Source organism: Typopeltis vanoorti, chromosome 16, assembly GCF_054136105.1.
Source record: "Typopeltis vanoorti isolate ZY-2024b chromosome 16, IOZ_Tvanoo_1.0, whole genome shotgun sequence".
Classification (NCBI taxonomy): Eukaryota; Metazoa; Arthropoda; class Arachnida; order Uropygi; family Thelyphonidae; genus Typopeltis; species Typopeltis vanoorti.
In genome coordinates, this window is record NC_143564.1 from 49,439,232 (window position 1) to 49,466,826 (window position 27,595).

At 36.4% G+C, this 27,595-nt stretch overlaps 1 protein-coding gene across 1 annotated transcript in view; it reads left to right on the forward strand.

Annotated features, from left to right (window-relative positions):
- The window catches only part of l(3)80Fj (lethal (3) 80Fj), a 770,029-nt gene that overhangs the window by 497,525 nt on the left and 244,909 nt on the right, over positions 1-27,595 (forward strand). The window contains exon 37 of the mRNA XM_090405954.1: positions 2,437-2,575. Within this exon, the coding sequence (XP_090262080.1) occupies positions 2,437-2,575 (139 nt within the window). The remainder of the gene's footprint in view (positions 1-2,436; positions 2,576-27,595) is intronic.

The window sequence follows — 27,595 nt, forward strand, 5'->3', positions numbered from 1 at the left end:
ATAGAAAATAATTATCAAGAAGGTGGCAAAATATTCTGGAGGTTGTTGAAGAAGCTTAGGAATGGAGGAAAGAGTGCTGTAAAAGGAATTAGAGATGATAAAGGTGAAATGAAAACAGGAGAAAAAGATATCCTTGAAGTATGGAGTAATTACTTTGAATAATTGCTAAATGAAACAAGCAGTGATGACAGCACAGTGGTAAAAACACTGACCAGGCATGCAGTCAGGAATACATATCCATACTTGAAGTAGAAAAAGCTATCAAAGGCTTGAAATGTGGAAAGGCAGCAGGAATAGATGGTATTTGACCAGAAATGCAGAAGTATGGTGGTATAAGAGTCTTACAGTGGCTGCACTGCATAGTTCAGAAAGCCTGGACAGAGGGATGAATTACTGATGATTGGAGTAGAGCTCTCATAGTACCCATATATAGAAAGGGAAATAAAACTGAATGTGAGAATTACAGAGGTATTTCCCTACTGAGTGTTCCTGGCAAGATCTATGCAAGTATACTTGAGAAACGGTTGAGAAGAATTGTGGAAGAACAGCTTGGTGAAGAACAAGCTGGATTCAGGCCAAATAGAGGCTGTCAGGATCAGATCTTCACTTTACGACAAACAGTTGAGAAAGCATGGGAATATAACAAAGATCTGTATTTAAGTTTTATCGATTTGGAAAAGGCATATGACAAGGTGCCATCAACACACTACAGTTATATGGTGTCAATGGGGTATCATATCAAGCAATACTTAGTCTGTATTTAAGTTGTAAGTCGGCAGTAAGAAATTAAAACAATTAAAACATTACAGGAAGATGGTTTAATGTTATATCTGGTGTGCGACAAGGATGTACATTATCCCCTCTGTTATTCATTATCTATATGGATCACATTATGAAGGAAAGTGGTATTAAACATGATATCAGAATTGGAGATGTTAATGACAGCTCTTTGTTTTTTGTGGACGATGTTATACTTCTAAATAAATCCGCTACAAGTTTGCAAGATTTCTTGACTAAATTGAATAACTGTTGTAATAGATATGGTATGAAGGTCAGCATTAAAAAGACAAAAACACAAAATGTCAACTGTGTTGTGAATGGGGAACCTGTGGAACAATTAAAACATTTCAGATACATAGGTACGATTTTTAGTGAAGATGGTAAATTAAATATGGAAATATACAACAGAATCAACAAAGGTAGGAAGTCAATTGAATAAATTTATATGGAATAAGAGAGAAATTAGTCAGAACACTAAATTAGCTGTATACAATACAGTGTTCAAACCAGTTTTAACTTATGGATCTGAGCTGGGTTAGAAGTAAAACACTTGACCAAAGACTAGAGACCGCAGATATGAGAGTCCTGAGAAAGATTAGAGACGTGAACAGACAGCATCAATGGCAATATCATATTAAAAATGAGGCTATTAGGAAAGAACTTGACATTGTCAGCATCCAGGAATGCATTAGCAGAGCTAATCTCAGGTGGCATGGTCACTTAAACAGAATGGGCAAGGAAAGAGCAAAACAAGTTTCTCTGCCAGGTTGGCAGGATAACGACCCAGAGGAAGACCAAGATATAGGTGGATTGATATGGTACAAAGTGCCTTAGATGATAGAAATATAAGATCAGATAATGATAATATTGGAGTCTTGACAAGTAACAGACTGATTTGGAGGAAAATTGTAGATAGGAAGTTAGTAATGATGTAAATTTTTCATGTAGTACTATTGTAACCTGTACACCCCTTGAGGGTACATTGTCAGGAATTTGATGATGATGACAAAAATGTAATGATAGAATCCAAAAATAATATCTCAAAAATCCTTGTTCATAACATACAAAAAGAAACATATTTAACTACTTTTATAAGATAATGACAGTTTAATTTCTGGGATAACTGAATTTTAATACAGATATGTCCTACAGAAAAGTTTTACAAATATTTCAAACGTCTGGTAATTTTCAGGGAAGTTTTCTGGCACAATTCTTTCTCATGTAATATTTTAATTAGTAAGTAAACAAACAAAATGTGTATCTTTTGTTATATTGTTGTGATCTAAAATCATTTCATGAGTTAAATAAGCCTTCCATGCTTGTCAAGATTGCAAAAAAATAAATCATTAACCATATTTCTATTAACTGTTTTTGAGATCTTTAGATTGTTGTTATAATGTGTTAAATTCATAACTGATTTTTGAAGTCAGTTATCTTCTAATTTAATTGGTTCATCTTCGATACTATATTATTAACAACATTTCTTGTATTGTGTTCTTCTAGGTTTAGAATTTTGTGTAAGGCTTGTTATCTGATCAGATAATAAGATTAATGATAAACTGCTTGATGCAGAAACTTTGCGAAGAGGAGAGATATTTCTTTACTTAACAGTCAATTTAAATATTACTTGCTTATAGCTTTTTTTAATAACTTTAGGTTCGTAGTGTCTCAGCCCGAGCGCTTGGTGCAATGGTTAAAGGAATGGGTGAAAGCAGCTTTGAAGATCTTTTGCCTTGGTTGATGCAGACTCTGACATTTGAAAATAGCTCAGTAGATCGGTCTGGGGCAGCTCAAGGTCAGTATTCTCTTTGTCATGTTAACATTAAGAAGAATAACAAAAATTTAATTCAGTTGTAAAATGCATTTTGGTTAGAAAAAGTATCTTGGAGGATTTAAACCAATCCATCGAGTAAGCAGTTATAATAATAGTCTTTGTGTTTTAGAAATATATTTGAATGAGGAAAATTATTCTTTTTATCTAATCCTAATAGATAAATTAGTTTGTTTGCTCCCTTGCATAAGGGAGCAAACAAAGATAATGGACATTGCATTAGCAATAAAAGATAACAAATGGTGCTGGGTAGGATGTGATGAGAATGTCTAACAACATATGGGCAATGGGAACAACGGAATGGACACCAAGAATTGGTTATCAAAAAAACAGGTAGATCAGTGGTAAGATTGAATGCTAAGAGGGATAACAAGATGCTATGATCGTTTACGGCATCTTGTTGTCTTCGTCATCTGATCTTAAGCCAAAATGGAAGAAGCATGGAGAGGCATTTGCCCAGCAATGTACTGAAGAAATCTGTTGACGATGGTGGGGATTTCATAACATGAAAAGAGATTAAAGAGTTAATGAGTCTTTTCTTTGAAAAGTAATGTACCATTTATTTCACTATATTGGGAAGGCAATTTGCTATTGCTGAAGGCAAGGGTCAAGTAACCGAAGTACAGTTATGTGATGATGTACCAGAAGTCACTTGAAATGCAGGGGTCAGTTAATTAATGGGCCATTGTTTTGAAAGTCAGATAAACAGTACATTGCTGTACTGTACTGACAACATCAAGCATTGGCTGATGTCATGTAAAGATTGCTGCTATTGGACTTTCAAGCATTGGTAACATGTTCTCTGGAGTAAAGAACCACACTTTACTATCTGGCATTCTGATGAATGAGTCTGGATTTGGCAGATGCCATGAGAATGCTACCTGTCCAAATGTGTTATGCCATGGTTTATCATGGTTTGGGGCTGTTTTTCATGTTCATGCCAGGATCCCTATTTCCAGTAATGAGGAATCTTACCACTGCAGCATATGGTTGACATTCTAGACCAGGGGTCGGCAACACGGGGCTCACAGGCACCCAAGTGCCTGCCACTGTGCCAGATATTGAAGCGTCGAACAACCTTCAACATTCCTTGCTCTTACAGTTTAAATTACATAGGACAAACTTCTAGAAGTTTAGAGATAAGACAAAAGAATACACCGAGGACGTTAACAACAACAGAGAAAACAATTCCGGTTTAGCTCTCCATTTTTCTAATACCATTCACAACATTGAATGGGATAAAAGTACTATGCCATACTTAGAAGAATATTTTCATACCCGCAACATCAAAGAAGCTGCAGTAGTGATTCGTTCAAGAGGCAGTCTTAACAGAAACCAAGGGATGGTGACATCTGGAAAAGACTCATAAGATCACTCAACACGTCGGAGTACTAATCTGCAGCTAATTGCAGAACACACCTGTATAACAATGACTGCTAACATACACACGCTTCATGCGCTTGATGTAAGGTTTCATTTGAATTTTGATATTAATGGGTCATTGTTTTGAAAGTCAGATAAACAGTATAAATATTTAGCATTCTGTTATGTTTTTAGCTGTTTTGTTGCTTTTTGTGTGCCCAGACGAAGCCAGCAGTCAAGTTGGCGAAACTAGTATGCTATATCTCTGTACAAATCTCTGACCAATTAAAACCCAGTTTTATGTTTCCTCGTATAACCTTCAAATTTTTTAGTGTGCATGCGAACCACACATCACCAGTTACGGGTTATGCACTTCTGTCGCACTAGCCCTGAATTCTTTGCTACAATGACAACGAGTTGTTTATTTTATGTGTGTCTAATAATTTTATATATCTATATTATATTTTTTACAGCCCATAATAGATAACATACATAAAAAGAAGAAGATTTATAACTTTAACACAGTGGGAAGAACAATTTGGTTTTATTTATTTTAAGGGAAAATGTGTATGCTTGTTATGCAATGCAAGAGTTGACCGCAATGAAAGGAACAAAACATGGATTAATCGCGTTATGTAAACAAGACCATTCATTCCCAAAATTTGCATCATCCAGTAGCACACTCGGGATTTAATCTTGGTGGGGAGGGTTGAGTAGACGATTTGAGAATAGATGCTATGCATCACATATGACCTATGACTGAGCATCTGCAGTGATCTCTAATTCATAAGTAGTATAGAAATAGAAAACATTGTTGTATCCAATCTTTTAAACTGTTAATTTTGTGTTCTATTCTTCTGATCTTCCCTAAAGAGTCACATGGTACCTCCAAGACACAAAGGGATTGCCTCAGGAGCGAGCCAAAACCAACGTGGCAAAGTTCTTAAAATCTGTCTTCTCATAGAGCTCTAGAATATTTATTTATTTTTTTTGCTGTGCCACCTAAAACAGTTAGATTAAGTAAAGTTATCTTAACGAAGAAGTAATTTCAAGACGTACACAAGTGACTATTATTTTGAAATCACTTTTTGGTTAAGATGACCCACAATGTGACCTATTCTTCCCCGCTCAGATTTGAACCTTTTACAAGTGGTGCATTGGATACTAGAATTCAGACACTTAGGTTTAAAAATAACAAAGGTTTATTAAGCATATTAACACATTTACAATACAATTAACATTCATACTAAATTCCAATACTAATCAGATAAGATTACATGCATCCTTAATGAAACAAGAGTATCAAAAACCATCATCATCATCAAATTCCTGCTATGTACCCTCAAGGGGTGTACAGGATATGATTGTACTACATGAAAAAATTACATCATTACTAACTTCCTATCTACAATTTTCCTCCAAATCAATCTGTTACTTGTCAAGACTCCAACATTATGAGAGCTTATATTTCTATCATCTAAGGCACTTTGTACCATATCAATCCACCTATATCTTGGTCTCAATTTGGGTCGTTTTGCTGCCAACCTGGCAGAGAACACTCGTTTTGCTAATCTTTTCTATTCCATTCTATTTAAGTGACCATACCACCTGAGATTAGCTCTGCTAACACATTCCTGGATGCTGACAATGTAAGTTCTTTCCTAATATCCTCATTTTTAATATGATATTGCCATTGATGCCATCTGTTCACACCTCTAATTTTTCTCAGGACTCTCATATCTGTCATCTCTAGTCTTTGGTCAAGTGTTTTACTTCTGACCCAGCTCTCAGATCCATAAGTTAAAACTGGTTTGAACACTGTCTTGTATACAGCTAATTTAGTGTTCTGACTAATTTTGCTCTTATTCCATATGAATTTATTCAATTGACTTCCTACCATACCAATTTTGCTGATTCTGTTGTCTATTTCTATATTTAATTTACCATCTTCAGTAAAAATCGTGCCTAAGTACCTGAAATGTTTTAATTGTGCCACAGGTTCTAGATTCACAACACAGTTGACATTTTCAATGATTCTGCCTATTTTCATTGTCTTTGTCTTTTTATTGCTGACCTTCATGGCAAATCTATTACAACAGTTATTCAATTTAGTCAGAGAATGTTCCAGACTTGTAGCAGATTTATTTAGAAGTATAACATCATTCGCATAAAGCAAAGAGCTGACATTAACATCTCCAATTTTGATATCATATTTAATACCACTTTCCTTCATAATGTGGTCCACATAGATAATGAATAACAGAGGGGATAATGTACATCTTATCTCACACCAGATTTAACATTAAACCATCTTCCTATACTTTCTTCACTTCTAACTGCTGACTTACAACGCAAATAAAGACTAAGTATTGCTTGATATAATGCCCCATTGACACCATATAACTGTAGCGTATTGAATAACTTCTCTCTTGGCACCTTATCATATGCCTTTTCCAAATCGACAAAAGTTAAACATAGATCTTTCTTATATTCCCATGCTTTCTCGACTATTTGTCGTAAAGTGAAGATCTGATCCTGAGAGCCTCTATTTGGCCTTAATCCAGCTTGTTCTTCACCAAGCTTTTCTTCCACAATTCTTCTCAACCGTTTCTCAAGTATTCTTGCGTAGATCTTGCCAGGAACCCTCAGTAGGGAAATAACTCTGTAATTCTCCCATTCAGTTTTATTTCTCTTTTTATATATGGGTACTATGAGAGCTCTACTCCAATCATCAGGAATTCGTCATTTTGTCCAGGCTTTCTGAACTATGCAGTGCAGCCACTGTAAGACTCTTATACCACCATACTTCAGCATTTCTGGTCGAATATCATCTACTCCTGCTGCCTTTCCACATTTCAAGCCTTTGATGGCTTTTTCTGCTTCAACTATGGATATGTATTCCTGACTGCATGTCTGGTCAGTGTTTTTTACCACTGTGCTATCACTGCTTGTTTCATTTAGCAGTTTTTCAAAGTAATTACTCCATATTTCAAGGATATCTTTTTCTCCTGTTTTCATGTCACCTTTGTCATCTCTAACTCCTTTTACAGTACTCTTTCCTCCATTTCTAAGCTTCTTCAACAACCTCCAGAATATCTTGCCACCTTCTTGATATTTATTTTCTATGTTCTTGCTAAAGTCTTCCCATGACTTTTGTTTAGCTAGTTTTACACAGAGTTTAGCTTTCTTACATTTCTCTCTGTATTCTCTAAGAGCAAAACTGACTTATTTGCCAGGAACTTTTGATATGATTTCTTCTTTTACTTCACTGCCTCTTTAACTTCCTGTCTCCACCATGGAGTCCTGATTTTTCTGTCCTTGCAGACAAACCTCACCACATGCCTCTCTGGCTGAATCAATCATGGTTTACTTCAAGGCTTGCCACTGAATCTCCAACGTTTGGTTCCTGTTCTGAAACTCTTTCATTTTTTCTTCAATGATCTTTGTGTGTTTTAGTCTACAGTTCACATCTGAGAGCTGCTCAACTTTTGTTCGCTTTAAAACTTTCTTACATGTTATTCTTTTCAATATGAAATTCAATTTTATCCTGCTCAAGACTAAATAGTGATCGCTTCTAATTTCAAATCCTATGTACACTCTGGTGTCTTGCACTAGGGAGAAAACATCACTATGAACAATAACATAATCAATGAGATTTTTCTTATTCCTTGCTTCTTCTTCTCTCCATGTTTATTTGTGCACATTTTTATGCTGGAACATGGTATTAGTAATAACCAGTCCATGTCCCGAGCAGTAATCCAACAGGTATTTGGCATTATTATTAGCTTTGGTCTTTTTTCAAAATATTCCCAAAATATTTTTGTATGTCTGACAATCATTTCCTACTCTGCTATTGAGATCCCCAACAAGGACCAACTTTTCCTTTTTCATTGTATCAGTTGCTTTTTCTAAAGCCTCAAAAAAATTCCTCCACTTCTACCTTAGTAGAACCTTCTGTGGGACCATAGGCACAAATAAGTCTCATTGTCCAGTTCCTTATTCTCATATTTGCCCACATCACTCTACTTGAGACTGCCTGCCATTCAAGAAGATTAGTCTAGTATTTTGTGTTGAATACCATGGCTACTCCTTCTTTTCCTTGATTTTCATTGCCCGAATATAACATTTTGTATTTATTGCTCAGAAAGATCTCACCAGTTTTTGTCTTTTTTGTTTCAGTCACCCCCTATTATGTCGATCTGGTACTTATCTAATTCCTCAGCTAGCTCCATTTCTTTGCCATTCAGGCTTCTTATGTTGATAGTACCGATCTTTAACTCTGGTGATGTTGAGTTGGGGTTTGTTTTCAGATTTGTTCCAGTAGCTGACTTTTTGCTGTTCACCTTGGTTCCCTGGCAAAATCAACGGGGGGCTTGTTTAACCGGGTGATGTCCCAGTCTGCATGAAATTTTGTCATGTTGTACCATCATTTTTTATTTTGGTTTAACCAATAAGAATACAATTTGGTCGTCTAAATCCCAAATTGCCAGCCCATCCTCATTCATTCAGTATCCAAGTAGTTACCCAACGGGGTGCACCACGAGAAGGTGAGGATTGGACATTAGGTCAGAAGCCCTGGTAGGTTCTCCGAATTCCTTTAAAGGGTATGTGGAGGTCTCCTCTCAATTATACAGCTTTGATCCTTAAGAGTATCAAAAACAGCATTCCTAATAAATTATTCACAAAGAAGGTTATTCTAGAGTAATATTTTCTCATTAAACATTCATTATATATCTCGTTACTCATACTAATTCATCTCAGCTTTCTCTAAAGCATACACATTAAATTAACCGGTATATGAGCTAACTCACTGTACTTTCTAATGTTAACATGCTACAGTCCTGCTCTAAATAAATCAAAGTCCTCGATCCTTAATGTCTCTTAATTTCACTTAACTTAACACCATAATAAGTTACACACATGACACACAGACAAAGGAAATTTTGACGTTACCATACACTAAGGCTTTTCATACTTGTTCCTTCAATTTGGACTTCAAGTCGATCTTTCTAAGAAGAAAGATCGACTGCCTTCAGTCGATCTTTCTTCTTGTCTACTTAGATGATAAGGTAACTTGGATTCTCCGATCATTCTGTGATTTCACACGATTGTGGCATGACTGACTTGTTCTAGGCATAACTGTGGCATTGGGCGATTTCTCTTTCACGATGTCTGCTACTTAGATGCTGAGTGTTTCCAAGGACTGTGGATACACGAGTGGAGATGTACTCCTTCATCATATGATCAGGAGCTTATAACATCGCCAGCACTTGGACAGCATTTCCTGCTATCGCTCACCGGACTCTGAACATAGCTTGCTGCTGTTCCTGGTCTGAGCACTTCGGGCCAGAGCTGCTCCCCCATGCAACGTTCTATATGCCAGACGACCTCCGACCACCAGCCAAGTGAAGAAAAAGTATACGTCCTAACCCTTTTATTTCTTTCGCCCCTACCGGTAATCACTGTAACCATCGTAACTCACCCAATGCCTAGCTCTTCACCCACATGGGTCTCCTTCATACCGTTTGTTTTCTGATTTTCTTCTGACCACGCTCTCCACTTGCCATGAGCATGTAACTGCCTAAGGCCACCTCTCCTTCTGTTGGCGTGCCTTTGCTCTTTGAACCATTGTTCACAATATTTTATGCAAGTCATTCCTCAGACAAGTATTACAAATTTTAGTAAATCTTTGTTTAATTTATACATTATTAATGGCCTTGCACAATCAAAAAATTGTTATTTCCTCTAACAATTTACAATCTCTTTTCTTTATGCTAACATAATTTTATATTATATCACATGTATATAAGCACATACTTAGCAAGCATTTTCCTACATAAAATTTTGTATCTTATTTTTCTATCTGTTAAGCGATGATAGATGTGGAATTCTTTATAATTCCCACATATCAAGGTTTAATAACATGACACAACATAAATAAAAAAATGAATTTTAATTAGGAAAAGATTTTTGGAAAATTTTCTTTATTTTCCCCCTTAGAATGACCTTAGCCCCCCCCCCCCCCCTCTGGTTTGCCAGTGGAGTTTCTAATGTTGTGGAATGAATCTTGCTTACAGTTAGAAGAAAAAACATGGTTACTTGATTTTGGATTTCTTACTTACTGATTTAACAGGAAAATTCAATGAATTAAATTTGAGTTTGCAAGGAATTTTGTACAAATAAATTCATTTAAAATAAATATGTATTGAATATATTTTAAGCTTAACTTCCCCTCCAGCAATATTAAGGTAAAGTGCCCTTTGTCATATGCCAGCAATTTGGGGTGTTGTTTCTAGTTCTAGACAATTATCTCCTTCCAACTTTATGGCAACAGTTTGGTGAAGGCCCTTTTGTATCAATACAACAATGTCCCCATCCGAAAATTTAAGTTTGTGCAGTAATAGTTTGATGAGATGGGTGTTGAAAAAGTTCACTAGCCTATTTAAACCTCTGATATCAATCCCATCACACACTTGCAGGATGAATTGGAACAGCAGTTGGAAATAAAACCAAATTGCTCGACATCAGTGACCGACTTTGCTGATGCTCTTTGAAGAATGGAAGTATTACCACAACAGCATACAGAATCTAGCAGAAAAGGTGAACCAGCTTCACACTAATTCCTTTCATATTAGAGTGAGAGTTGGGATGAGCCAGCGTCTGGTTATTTTTGATCAGATAATGTCATCTTCACATAATTCAAATTACATTTCCAGTCTAGTAGGAACTAGGCTGGAGATGTAATTTCCAGTCTAATTCCTACTATTGAGATTGCAGAAGAAGTTCTAATGCAGTCTGAGTAGTGAACATATGTATCTAAGTATACAAAAGGGAGTATGCTGTTCATTTTAGGACACTGGGAAGTCTAGTTTGTGAAAATACTTAACATGCAGACTTTTGTTTGATCATTCTTGTGTAAAGTATGAAAACAAAAATATAATTCATCACTTATAATGTACTTTTAATACAGATGTTTCCTACATCCCAAGCACTAGAAAGTTTGTTGTGGAATCTCTGGACACGATTCAGATTACCAGCCTTTGCTGTCATCAGCATTTGTAAACTTTTTCTAAACTGTGTTGCTTTTTTTTTTCTCTGAAAAACTTCAGAGCAATAAAGATATATATAAAATTAAAATGTCTCGATGGCAGGTTGCCTTCTGGGTAAAATTTAGCAACTCTTTTCAGAAGAGTATTCTCTCTGCATGTGTTCCCATTTCCTAGGTTATTTTGCATTAGGATAGATAAAATGAAAGATTCAGTGAATCTTGTTGTTTCTTCTCAAATGCTGCTACAAGTGTAGAATACATATGTTTGACATAACATTAACAACTTCAAAAGACTGTTTGAGATTCAGGAGTGTTTCCATCAACCAGTTTACATCTGATACGATGTGCACTATATCAAAATGTACCCTATAATGAATTATAGAAGAGACACAGCCTTAGTCTCACAGAACCAATGCTAAAATACGCTCACTATTCCAAACAGTATAAGCACAAAATCTTCCTCACGTATCATGCCACAATCCATGTCACAAAATACAACTTTGAGGAATAATGCTGTTCTCAGTACTGAATACTTATTGACAAAGCTATGTATAAAATAAATTAAAGATGCCAAGAAATTATATTTGTATATTTTACAAATATAATTTCTTGGCTTCTTTAAAGTGGTGAAATCCACAATTGTGATCATTTGTTAATAAGCAGGATTCAAGGTAACTTAGAAGCAGCATGCAATGGTTTTCTCCAGTATATCAGAAAGAACTAGCATGATTATAGATGGATGGTAAAGAAGTGATTTGTCATCCTTCTTAAGAATGGGTTGAATATGGACTAATTTCCAGGCTATGGCATAGTTATCAGTAAAATTGTAAAGAATAAAATTGCAACACAGAACAGGAATAAGCTATAGAACACAAACCATCAGTACAGTTGGAGAAATGCCTCAGCACAAGAGGATTTTTTTGATATCCAAGTTTGTACAAGATTCTTATCTCTCTGTGGTGAAAAGTCAAAGGGGACATCCAAAATTAGTTATGCAAGAATTAGACGTTAAGTAAGAAGATATAATATTGACTTTGTATTAATGCATTAGAACAGCCAGGTGCAAAAGAAGTGGAAGCATTGGCAGACAAACGTTATGGCTGATAGATTTGACAAGAGACCAGAAAGAATTGTTGCTATTTGGGCATGATGTAAGCTTTCTGCTTTTCTCCCTTTCAGAATCAGTTTCAAATGCAGTATGCTTGCAGCTGTTTTGGGTTCTGATAAAAACAGAAAAAAAAAAAAGATGCAGATTTCAGTGAAAAGCAATTGTGATATGCCTGATTCTTTAGTATAGTCTTGACAGTATAGTACAGTCTAGTATAGTATGGTTCTTGGAGAACCATACTATTATAGATCAGGGAAAAGATATAAAGTGGAACAGAGATCTTTAAAGTAACAATCCAACTAAGGAAATGAGTTAGAAGTAATGAAGTTCATTCACTTTGGTTTCTTATAATGACAGACAACACATGGTTCAGAGACCATGAGTTCTGCTGTATGGGAGAGGTCACCACTTGGTTTTGGTTCCAACTGCCTAGATGACAAACAGCATTGGCAGCACGTAATTTAATAATAAGGCGTGACACCTTATTATTAAATTACTCTGGATTAGAGAAATATGTTGGAAGTTTTTATTCACTTGGTTAGACTATAAATTATCTATTTAGTTTAATCCTTTATCCGAGTGTAAGCAAACAAAGTTTGCACCTAAAGTATCTTCAGGACTGGGGCAACTCATGGTAAAGGTGGATGTCTGCAAGGAGGATGACAAGCAAGACAGAACTCTTTGGTGTTTGGAATGTAATTATCTGATATTCTAGTAGCCATACATTTGTGCAAAATCTTTGCTAATAGCAAATATCTAAGCATCTCTGTTTGGAAAAGGAAAGATTGGAGCTATGAAAAGTAAGGTCTCTAAAGAAGATGACTATTTGGGATGATGGACTGGACAAAATCAGCATTTAAAGAAAGCACATAAAAAAAAAAAAATCAGCATGGTGGATGGCATTAGGAAAGTGATAGAGACAACAAATTAATCTAATAGAATGGGCTGAGAATATACAATAATGGATTCATTGCTAAGCCATATGCATGCACAATTTCACCTCTCTGCAAATCATGGCCTTGACGGTATCCCCCCCCCCCCCCCCATCCATCCAACCACTACTAGATTTCCTCCAAGTACACCTAGCAGCTTAATGGCAATAAGATTATTTGCTAGCTGACCTGGAAGCCCACCAAAGCTTTATCATTACATATTAGTCCGGTATACTATTTAGTGTCTGTCGCAGAATAACCATTTTAAAACTGAACCCTTGAAAAAAAAATTTTGGTTCTCTTCTTAATGCCTGACATATGGTATGCCCACACTTTGTAGAACCGAGCTTGGCAATGTGCCAAGAATAGTCAATTCATGCTGAAAGGGAGAAAGAAAGAAAGGATGTATGAATTTGTCACCAACATGTGAAATCACTTGCTTTATACGTAAATTTTCTGACTGTTGTACAAGCAAAATAGTTACACTTTAAGAACTAGAATTTTCATAAAAGAAAAAGCTAATTTTCCAACGTATAATAATAAACACTCATCTCATGAAGCACGTTGATTACCCTAATATTAGAATGGATTCTCCTTCTTCTGACATGCGCAGAAGTGTCAAAGGGTCTCTCATCTTTGGGGGTATAGTAATTTTGTAAACACCATCATGGCATGTTGGAAGAAATTGGAGTAAGAAAACTGGGATAATGTTCTAGAGTCCAAACATGATTTTTAATTAAGGCTAAAATGCTGGGAGAGAAACTCACTAACATGAGTTTCTCTCCCAGCTTAATGGATTAAAACAGCACTGAGAAAGGATTAAAGATAACGTTTAACTTTTCCTATTTCATCTCAGTCGCAGAGACATCATTTACATGTTTATCTTAGTTTTGTGTTGCCTTTGTGTGTGACTAGTCTCATATTGTACTTCCTGACAATGTCCCTGTCGCTAAGATGAAATATTGGAAAAATGAAATATTATTTTAAATACTTTCTCAGTGCTGTCTTACTCCATGAGTGTGAATTCTCCAGGTTTAAGGTGACAAGTGGTGTACCTAAGGATTCAGTTCTTGGGCCATTATTGTTCAATCTATTCATTAATGACATCAGATGTGCAATTGTGTGCCGATGATGCGAAGATAAGCAGGGCAATCAGGGATACTCCCTGATATTCAGCACTTACAAAATGATTTGAAAATAAATTATATGTTTAGTTTAATCCTTTATCCAAGTGTAAGCAAACAAAGTTTATGCCTGAAGTATCTTCAGGACTGGGGCAACTCGTGTTAAAGTTGGTATAAGTTCGCATCACTTGGCTTAGTATTTCCCATAATGCAAAGCACATCTCCTTGCAGACATGTATAATGCTATGCATTAAGGGAGGGGCCACTACCCAGACCAGTTTCAACCTTTATTGAGATCTCATCAGTGGGAGCCAGACCTAGTGGTTGTGAAACCAAGGTGGAAGTTTTGGAGAAGTCATATTTACCTATATGAGTTGCCAAAAGGTGTCACGCCTTATTATTAAATTACTCTGGATTAGAGAAATATGTTGGAAGTTTTTATTCACTTGGTTAGACTATAAATTATCTATTTAGTTTAATCCTTTATCCGAGTGTAAGCAAACAAAGTTTGCACCTAAAGTATCTTCAGGACTGGGGCAACTCATGGTAAAGGTGGATGTCTGCAAGGAGATGTGCTTTGCATTATGGGAGATGCTAAGGCAAGTGATGAGAACCTATACCACCTTTACCACGAGTTGCCCCAGTCCTGAAGATCTCTGCGGGGAAGTCAAAACCTGAAACGGATGGGAAGCCAGAGGAACCTAAGAAGGAACTATGAGCAGGTGCATAATAGTGTTAAAGAAGATATGTGAATTAATTTCATTGTGTTTGCTTATGATATGATATGTGAAACTGTCTGAGAAGGGCTGATAAGAAGGACGGAGCTGATCTTTGGTGGAATGGATAAGGGTAGCAAGTTTACGGTGAGGCTTAAAAACTTGCTATCCTTATCTGTTCCACCAAAGATCAGCTCCCTCCTCTCTCAGTGCCTTGTTCCTGTAAACTGGCTTACTTCGGACAGATAGGTAGATCAGCAACCATCCGATTAGAAGAACACAAGTCATACATCTGCAATCACGATTATGGTCAGTCTGACCTTGCAGACCATGTTTTGGATGCAACCCACAGGATCTCCTGGAAAAAAAACACCATGCTCCACCATAGTCAATTCAAAAAAGAAAGACTGTTCTTGGAATCTGCATCTGCACTCAGGAATCAACCTAATTTAAACAAATACGGTTGCATAAAACTTCCAAAAATTTGGGAAACATTAATTATCAGAGATCTCTCTTTACATACTAGGCCACTTGCAAATGCCCATAGAGGGCACACCACCTAGATAGGACTTTAGTTTCATTCACTGTTGTATTGTATTTATGTGTGTTGTTACAAAGAGTTTTTTGTAATCCCTGAAGATGTCTCTGTGACTGAGACGAAATATTGGAAGCATTAAAATTAGTTTTAATCCTTTCTCAGTGCTGATAATATTCCATTAAACCTCCAACATGGATTTCAACATTATTTAGTACTCCTTCTGTTGTAGCCTTCTTTTTTCTATATTGATGCTTATATTGTTATCTTTATGTCTCTAAGGTAACGGTAACTTGGTGAACAAGGCTTAATATTTAAGTGGTCATTTAATTGTTATCCATAAACTGGTTTCCTTCATTAAGTGAAATCATGAGGGATTATTGCAGTGGTAATGAAGTCATTTGTTAATAAAAACAGAAGTTACAGTTCCACTGTCAGTTCAACCTGTTGCTTGTGGACTACAGTGTAAAGATTTGGTTACCTGATTTTTTGGAAAGGAGATCCAGAGAATGGTAAGACATGTCAGGTTCCCTAGAATGTTGAAAACAAATTGTGGTAATATCATCTGTGAAGCTTATTGGGTAGAATGTGGAATAAGTTGGTGAGTAGTTTGTATACAAGATTAATGTTGTGGAGATTTTCACAGGGTGGAAAAAGGGAAGTTGAACAAGAAACATATCTTTAAATTGTATACATCTCTCGAAATTGTAAGAGCTGTAGATAACTTCAAAGCATAGTCTCATGCTGCTCACTGTGGATGGTAAGGACTTCTCAAGTCTTTTAACTCAATGAAGGTAATATTATTATCAGGGACGTATATTCAGGGTGTGCGGTACATACCCACAGAATAGCAACATCACAGATATTATATTATATTCCTGTTGAATACATTCCTAATTGTTTCTTGGCTTTCCATGATTCTTAAAATTAAATACAATATACTAATACTTCATGAACAGAACGCCTTGCGAAGCGTAAACATTGTATCACATTCGTGTTAATAGTCCAGCTATGCAGTCACAAATATGAACACCTCTTGTACCTTTGAGCTGACCAAATTCTTAGCACTCCATTGGTTTTAAACTAAACAAGAACGTGAGACAGAGTGTGCACTGAGACAATAGCATCCAAAAAATCGGTGATTGTGATTGGTTATTGTGTCAACCAATCCAGTTGAACTTTGTTTTCTGAGTTTCATTTATTTTGTGAAGTGTGAACTGGTGCAACTGGGCAAGTGTGAATTGGGACAACAATATAGATGTTTTTAACATATAACTTTTTTTTGCCTGTATTTACAATGGGAAAACAGTGTTGACGATCTACTAAATGTCCATTTTCTGCCAAAGCTTTGCGGATTGTGTGATTATATTTGAAGGGGGTTGGAACTTGTGTATAAATAAGTAAAATCATTAATTTCAACCTTTCATTAATTTAACTAAGAAAATAATAATTGCCCAAGTGATTACATTTTCAGATTTCTGTGCGTATTGCATGACTGTATTTAAAAATCGCACCAAAATTCAAATTATCCCAGTCTCACTCCAGTTTTGCCAGTGTTAATCTAATCTCACCATGAAGTGCTTCTCATATACACAGTGCAAGTGAAGCACAGCTATTGCTGATTTGACCTTTATGCGTTCCATATATAAAATTACATTAATTGATAAATTGAAGTATTCTAAGTTATCCTATAATTAATTGCATTGGACCAATTAAGATGAGTGCTGATATGCCTTGCACTCTTAAAACTTTCATACATCAATAAAAATTCAACCATACAGTCAAATTGGTATGAATTTTGTAGTGCGGACTGCATAAGCCACACGACAGCAGACCCAACCTAAATGAGTACGCGACTCCACTGATTATCATTAATAGAGACCTCAGACAGTCAAGAACTCATCGAAGGAGGTAATACTATTCACACCAGCTGTAATACCTTTTCTTGAATTAATTTATGCTACTAGCATACACAACATCCAATCACTCACTACTCTATGAGAGAAAAATCTATCCCTACCCCTCCCCCCCTCCTTGACAGCATTCAATCTCAACTTCCATGGATACACTCACATCCTTTCCCCACCCTGCATAAAATGAAAAATTCCATCTATTAAAATTCTGTATAACCCTTTCAGAAGTTTGTAATTCTCAATCATATCATTCCTCTTTTTCTTGTTTGCTTGTGTGTGCAGTCTACAAATTCTAAATCTGTCTTCATAATCAGTATTCCACAATCTTGATATCATTTTTGACACTCTCTTTGCCACCCACTGCACAGTATCAGAATCACCACAGAAACCAGGAGACTAAACCTGCGTGCAATAGTCTAAGTGAGGTCTTATCAAGGCCTTATAAGAGTCAAAATGACTTTATCTAGGATGATCTTACTTGTGTACTTAGATTTCAGTATAGAAATCTGATTCCACTTGCAGCCTTTATCTTTACATGTTAAGGTTCGTTTCAGCATTTGCCATAAGTTATTATTTTTTGTATATGACTCTTGAACTTCAACTTCCTGTCTATTAAAACTCCATGGTCCCTAGCCTCATCAGTTTCTTCTAGCATTATTCCACTAATATAATACGATATTGAATATCTAAATATGCCAAAGTGCATGACTATATTTACTGACATTGAACTGATATCCATTTTCACATGCCCACAGTTCTAGTCTATTCAAATCATTCTGCGCATACTGCATATCAGCAGCACTGCTGATTACCCTGCCTATCTTCGCATCATCAGCAAATATCTGTATATTGCAGTCAAATCCTTCTCAATGTCATTAATGTATAGCTGGAATAACAACAGACCAAGGACTGATCCTTGTGGCACACCATTGGTTACTTTGAATCTTGCATATTAACCCCCTCCCCATATACAACTTTTTGATATCTGTCAGTTAGCCATCCTCTTACCAATGCCAATAGTTCATAATCCAATCCTATATTCTCCAATTTATGCAACAGTCTTCCATGCTGTATTCTGTCAAAAGCCTTAGCAAAATCCAAAAGTATCATGGTGTATTCATTCCTTGTCTAACTAAATGGTAACATTATTATAGAATGTGAACAAGTTGTAAAAACATGACATTCCCTTAATAAACCATGCTATTTGTTACAGAGTAGAGATTCTCTGTCAGCCCATTTCTGAATGCAAGCCCTAGCCAACTTTTCCTAAATCTTCACCACCACTCCTGAAATACCAATTGGTCGGTACTTGGTTACGTCAGTCTTTGCACCATCCTTGTGCAATGGGGTTACCAAATGTTCTTTCCACTGCTGCAGAATCTTCCCTGTTCTGAGACTCAAATGATATAGCCTGGATAAAGAAATAGCTAATTAAGCTGAATACTCTTTTAGCACCTGTGCTGATATCCCATCAGATCCTATTGCTGAATTCTTATTTAGATTGTGCAATAGCTCTAATAACTCCCCCTCCTCTTACACCCCAGTTTCTTCATTCACTGAAGAGGTAGCAGTGAATGTTGCCTACACCAGGTTGATAGCTTTTAGCAAAATGGGTACTCTTTAATTGAACAACCTCTTCTGCATCTGGCATATGTCAGCCTCACACCATCTGCATTCTGTAGAGTTATTCTTTCTTTAACTTCCAGATCTGGTTTCTTTTCATTTTCACACTATACTTTCCATATAACAGTTGTGACTCTTCTGGCCTTCTGTATAGCTGAAATAACAACAGACCAAGGACTGATCCTTGGTCTGTTGTTATGTTGTTGTTGATGATGTTCGGTATGAAAATTATAATGGACATCATCGTTATGCACACTGTATTCCTTTCACATCATTGTTTTCTTACGAATCTCTTGCTTGATAAGGTTACACATCCATTTTACTCATACCCTGTTTATCCTGTTTATTCTTTGGACTCTCGGGACACATTTTGATATTGCATCATTTAAGTGTTTTTTTAAATGCTTCCCATGCACTATCAATATTCTTCCCTTCCAGCAACTGATACCATTGCACTGAACTCAGCCTACTCCTCAGTTGGTCATAATTTTTTGTTTTGTACTTCAGCATGTAACCTTTCCTGAATGGAACATTCATAAAACTTAGCAACTTCCTGTGTACTGAATGATCACTGTCATCAACCGGAGGAAGAATAGTTACGTCTTTAATTGAAATACCCTCTGACACCAAAATCGTAGGTCTCACCTCTAACTGAATTCGAGTCATCTGATATTATTAGCACAATGCCCATTCCTCTCCAATCTTGTCTATCCTTCCTAAAAATACTGTGCCCTTTGCACTTAATACAGAGAGAAGACCTCCACATAGCTTTAAAGGAATGCGAAGAATCGACCAGGGCTTCTGGCTACCTGGATACTGAATGAACGAGGATGAGCTGCCAATTTGGGATTTAGCCGACCAAATTGTATTCTTATTGGCTTAAACCAATATATAAAAATGATGGTACAACATGACAAAATTTCATGCTGGCTGGGGCGTCACCCGGTTAAACAAGCCCCCCCCCCCCCCCGCGCATTGTTTTTGCCAGGGAACCAGGGCGAACAGCGAAAAGTCAGCTACTAGAACAAATCTGAAAGCACACCCCAACTCAACATCACCAGAGTTAAAAATCAGTACTATCAACATAAAAAGCCTGAATGGCAAAGAAATGGAGCTAGCTGGAGAATTAGATAAGTACCAGATCGACATAATAGGGGTGACTGAAACAAAAAAGACAAAAACTGGTGAGATCTTTCTGAGCAATAAATACAAAATGTTATATTCAGGAAATGCAATCAAGAAAGAGAAGGAGTAGCCATAGTATTCAACACAAAATACTAGGCTAATCTTCTTGAATGACAGGCAGTCTCAAGTAGAGTGATGTGGACAAATATCAGAATGGGGAATTGGACAATGAGACTTATTCGTGCCTATGGTCCCACAGAAGGTTCTACTAAGGTAGAAGTGGAGGAATTTTTTGATGATTTAGAAAAGGCAACTGACACAACGAAAAAGGAAAAGTTGGTCCTTGTTGGGGATCTAAATAGCAGAGTAGGAAATGATTGTGAGACATAAAAAAATATTTTGGGAAAATTTGGAAAAAAGAGCAAAGCTAATAATAATGGCAAATACCTGTTGGATTTTTGCTCAGGACATGGACTGGTTATTACTAACACCATGTTCCAACATAAATGTGTACAAATTCACGTGAAGAGAAGAGGAAAGGAATAAGAAAAGTCTCATTGACTATGTTATTGTTGATAATGTTTTCTCCCTGGTGCAGGACACCAGAGGGTACATAGGATTTGAAATTGGAAGCGATCACTATTTAGTCTTGAGCAGAATAAAATGGAATTTCATATTGAAAAGAATAAGATATAAGAAAGTTTTAAAACAAATAAAAGTTGAGCAGCTCTCAGATGTGAACTGTAGACTAAAATACAGAAAGATTATTGAAGAAAAAAAATGAAAGAGTTTGAGAACAGGAACCAAACCTTGGAGATTCAGTGGCAAGCCTTGAAGAAAACCTTGATTGATTCAGCCAGAGATGGATGTGGTGAGGTGGTCTGCCAGAATAGAAAAATCAGAACTCCATGGAAGACACAGGAAGTTAAAGAGGCAGTGAAGGAAAAGAAGAAAGCATATCATACGTTCCTGCAAATAAGTCAGCTTTTGCTCTTAGAGAATACAGAGACAAATGTAAGGAAGCGAAACACTGTGTAAAACTAGCTGAACAAAAGTCATGGGAGGACTTTGGCAAAAACATAGAAAATAAATATCAAGAAGGTGGTAAGATATTCTGGAGGTTGTTGAAGAAGCTTAGAAATGGAGGAAAGAGTGCTGTAAAAGGAGTTAGAGATGATAAAGGTGACATGAAAACAGGAGAAAAAGATATCTTTGAAGTATGGAGTAATTACTTTGAAAAATTGCTAAATGAAACAAGCAGTGATAGCATAGTGGTAAAAAACACTCAACAGGTATGCAGTCAGGAATACATATCCATACTTGAAGTAGAAAAAGCCATCAAAAGCTTGAAATGTGGAAAGGCAGCGGGAATAGATGATATTCGACCTGATATGCTGAAGTATGGTGGTATAAATAAAAGTCTTACAGTGGCTGCACTGCATAGTTCAGAAAGCCAGGACAGAGGAACGAATTCATGATGATTGGAGTAGAGCTCTCATAGTACCCATATATAAAAAGGGAAATAAAACTGACTGTGGGAATTACAGATTTATTTCCTACTGAGTGTTCCTGGCAAGATTTATGCAAGTATACTTGAGAAACGGTTGAGAAGAATTGTGGAAGAAAAGCTGGATTTAGTCCAAATAGAGGCTGTCAGGATCAGATCTTCACTTTACGACAAATAGTTGAGAAAGCATGGGAATATAACAAAGATTTGTATTTAAGTTTTGTCGATCTAAAAAAGGCATATGACAAGGTGCCAAAAGAGAAGCTATTCAATACCCTACAGTTATATGGTGTCAATGGGGCATTATATCAAGCAATCCTTAGTCTTTATTTGAGTTGTAAGTCAGCAGTTAGAATTGAAGGAAGTACAGGAAGATGGTTTAATGTTAAATCTGGTGTGAGACAAGGATGTACATTATACCCTCTGTTATTCATTATCTATATGGATCACATTATGAAGGAAAGTGGTATTAAACATGATATCAAAATTGGGGATGTTAATGTCAACTCTTTGCTTCATGTGGAAGATGTTATACTTCTAAATAAATCTGCTACAAGTTTGCAAGATTCCCTGACTAAATTGAATAACTGTTGTAATATATACGCATGGATAGGCTTATGTGTTCATCAGACATGTTATGATAGGTTTCACGGTATAAAAAGAACACAGATGGTTAAGAAAATAACTATTTATTAACTTAAAAGCTAATATTTCGCTGGTAATATATCCAGCTATTTAAATTCACAGTACAGGCAGGTTATTTTACATGGAAAGGGAAAATATACAAACAGTTAGATGGGACAGCTATGGGTTCACCTCTTTCTCCCCCCTTAGCCAACTTCTACATAGAACATCTGGAAAAATTAGCTATCAACACAGCCACTCTCAAACCTAGCCTCTGGCTACGCTATGTTGACGATGTGTTTGCCATTTGGCCACATGGCCCAGACACATTGAATACATTTTTAGTGCATCTAAATAGCCAGCATCCTAAAATCCACTTTACAATGGAACTAGAAGCCAATGACTGCCTGCCTTTCTTGGACACACTGATCACACGTCTTCCAGAAGGTTCCTTATCATTTTCTGTTTACAGAAAACCCACACATACAGGGAGATACTTACATAAACAATCACACCACCACCCTTCTCAACAATATGGTATCTTAAAAACACTAACCCATAGAGCTAGAGCAATTTGTTCCAATGACATTGTTCTCACTGCTGAACTTTCTCACCTACGTCAAACCTTCTTAAACAATGGTTATAATCCCCGTAAAATAGATAACATACTAAATGCTACCCATAAATCCCCTCTATTTACCACAGAAGACTACAACAAAACAATCACCATCCCATACATTAAAGGCACATCTGAAAAGATATCTAGGGTGCTTAATAAACACCAATTACTCACAGTATTTAAACCTTATAAAAAATTAGCAACTCTCATCCGTTCACCTAAGGACAAATGCACTCCTTTATCACATCCTGGTGTCTATGAAGTGCCCTGTTCTTGCCACCAAGCCTACTACGGACAGACAGGAAGAAATGTGGACATCCGCCTCAGTGAACACAAAAAATATATCCGACACTTTCGCTATGGTAAGTCGGGTCTACAAGCTTCTACAAGTCAGAGAGGTTGTTCCTGGAATCAACGGAAGCCTTAAAACATACTCCAAACCTTAACAAGTATGGCTGTATAAATCTACCAAAGATTTGGGAGATAGTCATCCTAAGACCAAATTAATATTTATTACTTTTATTTTTTATCATTTGTACTACTAATTCAAAACTTTTTTTTTTTTTTAACCTAGATGGCACCATATTAGGACTTTAGTCTTGTGTTGCACGCTGCAATCACTTTTACTGTCCCCACTGTTACACCGGATTGTGGTTGTCTTGCCTTGTAACAAACTTGGTGTTGTGTGCTCTGAAAATGCTGGATATATTACCAACGAAATATTAGCTTTTTAGTTAATAAATAGTTATTTTCTTAACCATCTGTGTTCTTTTTATACCGTGAAACCTATCATAACATGTTGTAATATATATATGATATGAAGGTCAGCATTAAAAAGACAAAGACAATGAAAATAGGAAAAATTGTTTAAAATGTCAACTGTGTTGTGAACGGGGAACAAGTAAAACATTTCAGCTACTTAGGCACGATTTTTAATGAAGACTGTAAATTAAATATAGAAATAGACAACAGAATCAGCAAAGCTGGTATGGGAAGTCAATTGAATAAATTCATATGGAATAAAAGAGTAATTAGTTGGAACACTAAATTAGACTGTGTTCAAACCAGTTTTAACATATGAATCTGAGAGCTGGGTCAGAAGCAAAACAGTTGACCAAAGATTAGAGACCGCAGATATGAGAGTCCTGAGAAAGATTAGAGGCGTGAACAGATGACATCAATGGCAATATCATATTAAAAATGAGGATATTAGGAAAGAACTTGACATTGTCAACATCTAGGAATGCGTTAGCAGAGCTAATCTCAGGTGGTATGGTCACTTAAACAGAATGGGCGAGGAAAGATTAGCAATACAAGTGTTCTCTGCCAAGTTGGCAGGAAAACGACCCAGAGGAAGACCAAGATATAGGTGGATTGATACGGTACAAAGTGCCTTAAACAGTAGAAATATAAGATCTGATAATGTTGGAGTCTTGACAAGTAACAGACTGATTTGGAGGAAAATTGTAGATAGAAAGTTAGTAACGATGTAAATTTTTCATGTAGTACTATCATATCCTGTATACCCCTTGAGGATATATGTCAGGAATTTGATGATGATTGCACTTAATACCAGTTAGGACATCTGCTTTTGATAGCCACATCTCACTGATTCCTATGAGTATGTATGAGTATGAGATCGCAGTATATTAACCAAGGCAATGAACTGCTAGCATTTGTGTTCAGACATAATGTATTACCCGCTGCTCTTGTTTATACCTGTCTGTGGTCTGCATGACACTTTGACAACATGCTGATCTCTGTTCTTATCTAGTTCCTAAGTTATGCAGACATAGTTACGCATGCTTTGATAGTCTGAACTGGATGAGCACAGAATCGTTCGCTCTTCATAATTATTTCCTTAATAATAACCATTCCCATCATTAACACAGTTACCTAACATTGTTGCTCTTACACACAGATTCTCACGATTCCTCCCATCAGAATTCAGAATATCTAGCTTATTACTTTTGTTATTTATGTTTCTGTTGTGTCCTGTTTTCCTTTGATGAAATTACTCAATTGCCAACCCATTAGTGTATTCCCACAGTAAGTATTCTGCATATTTCTTGCCAGATTTCTTACTTGCCTTTGAATGTTCTCCACCATTTGTCATCCCGCTATATCCATTCAATCAGATCTGAGTACAGTTCTTCAAGATTGGACATATCAAATCAAGTTTTTACGAAGACAGTAATTTCATTATTTGTAGCTGTCAGCGTGTTTTTGATATTGAAGTTCTCCTGTGCTCTCTCTATCTACTTTTGTATTGTGTCCCATTAACTTTGGCTTTTTACCCACTGTCACTCCTAGATCTCTAACCTCATTACTGTTTTACAGTCCAATTCCATTAATGTGATACACAGCTTACACTCTTTATAGTTCCAGTGCATAACTCTGTAGTATACAACATTATACTTACCTACTCCCCTTCTGTCAGGGATGGGTTCAGCCTTCCTTGTTTCCACATGAACCTCCAGGAGTCTCGGTTTCTTGCTCGGCTGGTGAGCTGCCTATAGGTTTGTAATCCGGAGTTAATCTTTATTGATGTTATCCATTTTGTTCTTAGTCTTCCTTTTTTACTTTTTTCTACTAATCTTACATACAGAGTGAGGTTGAGTAGCCTCCTTTTTCGTGGTATTCTCTCAACATATCCATACCATTCAAGTTGCTTTTTTTTCTGTTCATTTTGTTTTATTTATTTTTCTGAATCATTTCATCTCAAAGGCCTCTAGTTTTCATATCTCTGTCTTCTTTAGTGTCCAGATTTCTTAGGCATATAGTATTTTTCCAGATTTTACCTAGCTTATTAAATGATGACCATGCAGCAGTCGATATTCTATGTTTAATATAACTGGTAATTAGTTTACGGAATTAACAACGCATATAAAGTATATTAATTAAAGGTAACTTTAATGAATAACTTCTATATTTCGGCAACGTCACATTGCCATCTTCAGAACATAAAGATATGGTATGTGCACTCAGGAACTAACACAAAGCAAATGAGGAAGAAAGCAAGAAACTAATATTGTTCCTAAATTCTACAAACAGATAGAGGGGACAGCCATGGGTTCACCACTTTCCCCACCCTTGGCCAATTTCTTTATGGAGACATTTGAAGAGAAAGCCTTAAACTCCGCCCCACAAAAACCCACTATTTGGCTTCGTTATGTGGATGATGTGTTTGCTATTTGGCCACATGGCTCAGACACACTCTCCACTCCTTCCTAACACACTTAAACAACCAACACCTTAGAGTCCAGTTCACCTTAGAAAAAGAGGAAAACAATACCCTCCCCTTCCTAGACACTTTAATCACCCACCAGCTTGATGGATCTTTGGTTTTTTCTGTTTGCAGAAAACCCACCCACACTGGCAGATACATTCACCAGCAATCCCCCCCCCCCCCTCACAACAATATGGGGTGATAAAAACACTATATAACAGGGCAAAATTAATCTGCTCAGATGACAACGCCCTGACTATTGAACTAAACCACATCCTCAACACTTTCTTAGCCAATGGCTATAACCCCCAAAAAATCAAAAAAATACTAAAACCTGTAAACCACAACCCCCCCTCCACAATAAAGATTACACCAAGTCTATCACCATCCCCTACATCCAGGGCACCTCTGAGAAAATAACTAATATCCTCAAAAAATATGACCTTACTTCCTGTTACAGACCATATAAAAAGTTGACATCCCTTATCCGCTCTACCAAATACCAACCACTTCCCCTAGACCTACCTGGTGTATACCAGGTCCCTTGCAGCTGCAAATTGTCCTACTTTGGCCAAACAGGCAGAACAACAAATATCAGGATTTCAGAACATCAAGAATACATCCGGTTTCACCAGTACAGCCGCTCTGGGCTGGCAGACCATGCCTTAGATACCCACCATAAAATTCGTTGGAAGAAAACAAAAATAATCCATCGCAGCAAGTTTAAATACGAAAGATTATTCAAAGAATCTTCAGCAACTCTAAAAAACGTTCCTAACCTCAACAAATTTGGGTGCATGAAACTGCCCCAAATTTGGGAGACTTTCATTATGAGAACTTCAGCCCAACTGCCAAGACTACCAAATTAGCCCGCAAGAGGGCACCATTAGGACTTTAGGAACAATATTAGTTTCTTGCTTTCTTCCTCATTTGCTTTGTGTTAGTTCCTGAGTGCACATACCATATCTTTATGTTCCTGAAGATGGCAATGTGACGTTGCCGAAATATAGAAGTTATTCATTAAAGTTACCTTTAATTAATATACTTTATATGCGTTGTTAATTCCGTAAACTAATTACCAGTTATGTCTAACCAACGTATAAGTCTTGCTACTAGAATCTATGTTTAATAGTGGTCATGGTATCTAAGTGTTTGGTTATTACTGTTCCTAAATAGTTGAATTACCTATTCAATTGTTGATCCATTCAAGGAGAGGTTTTAAATTTTTTCCAATTATCAGAAATTATGTTTTGTACATATTTATCGTCATGCTATATTCTTTAGCCGTGTTGTTTAGTTTGATTATTATTAGGTTTACCTAATAATAATCAAATATATCAAATAATCAAACAAAAATGGTGACAAAACAGGAAATATTGCATTTCCTGTTTTGTCACCATTTTTTGTTTTGTGTCCACTATCATTATGATGTCATCTGCATATTTTATGTTATTAAAGTTATAACCATTCAGGTTGACCCCTTTTTCTCCTTTCAAGGCTTGGTTAACCATGCCCTCTA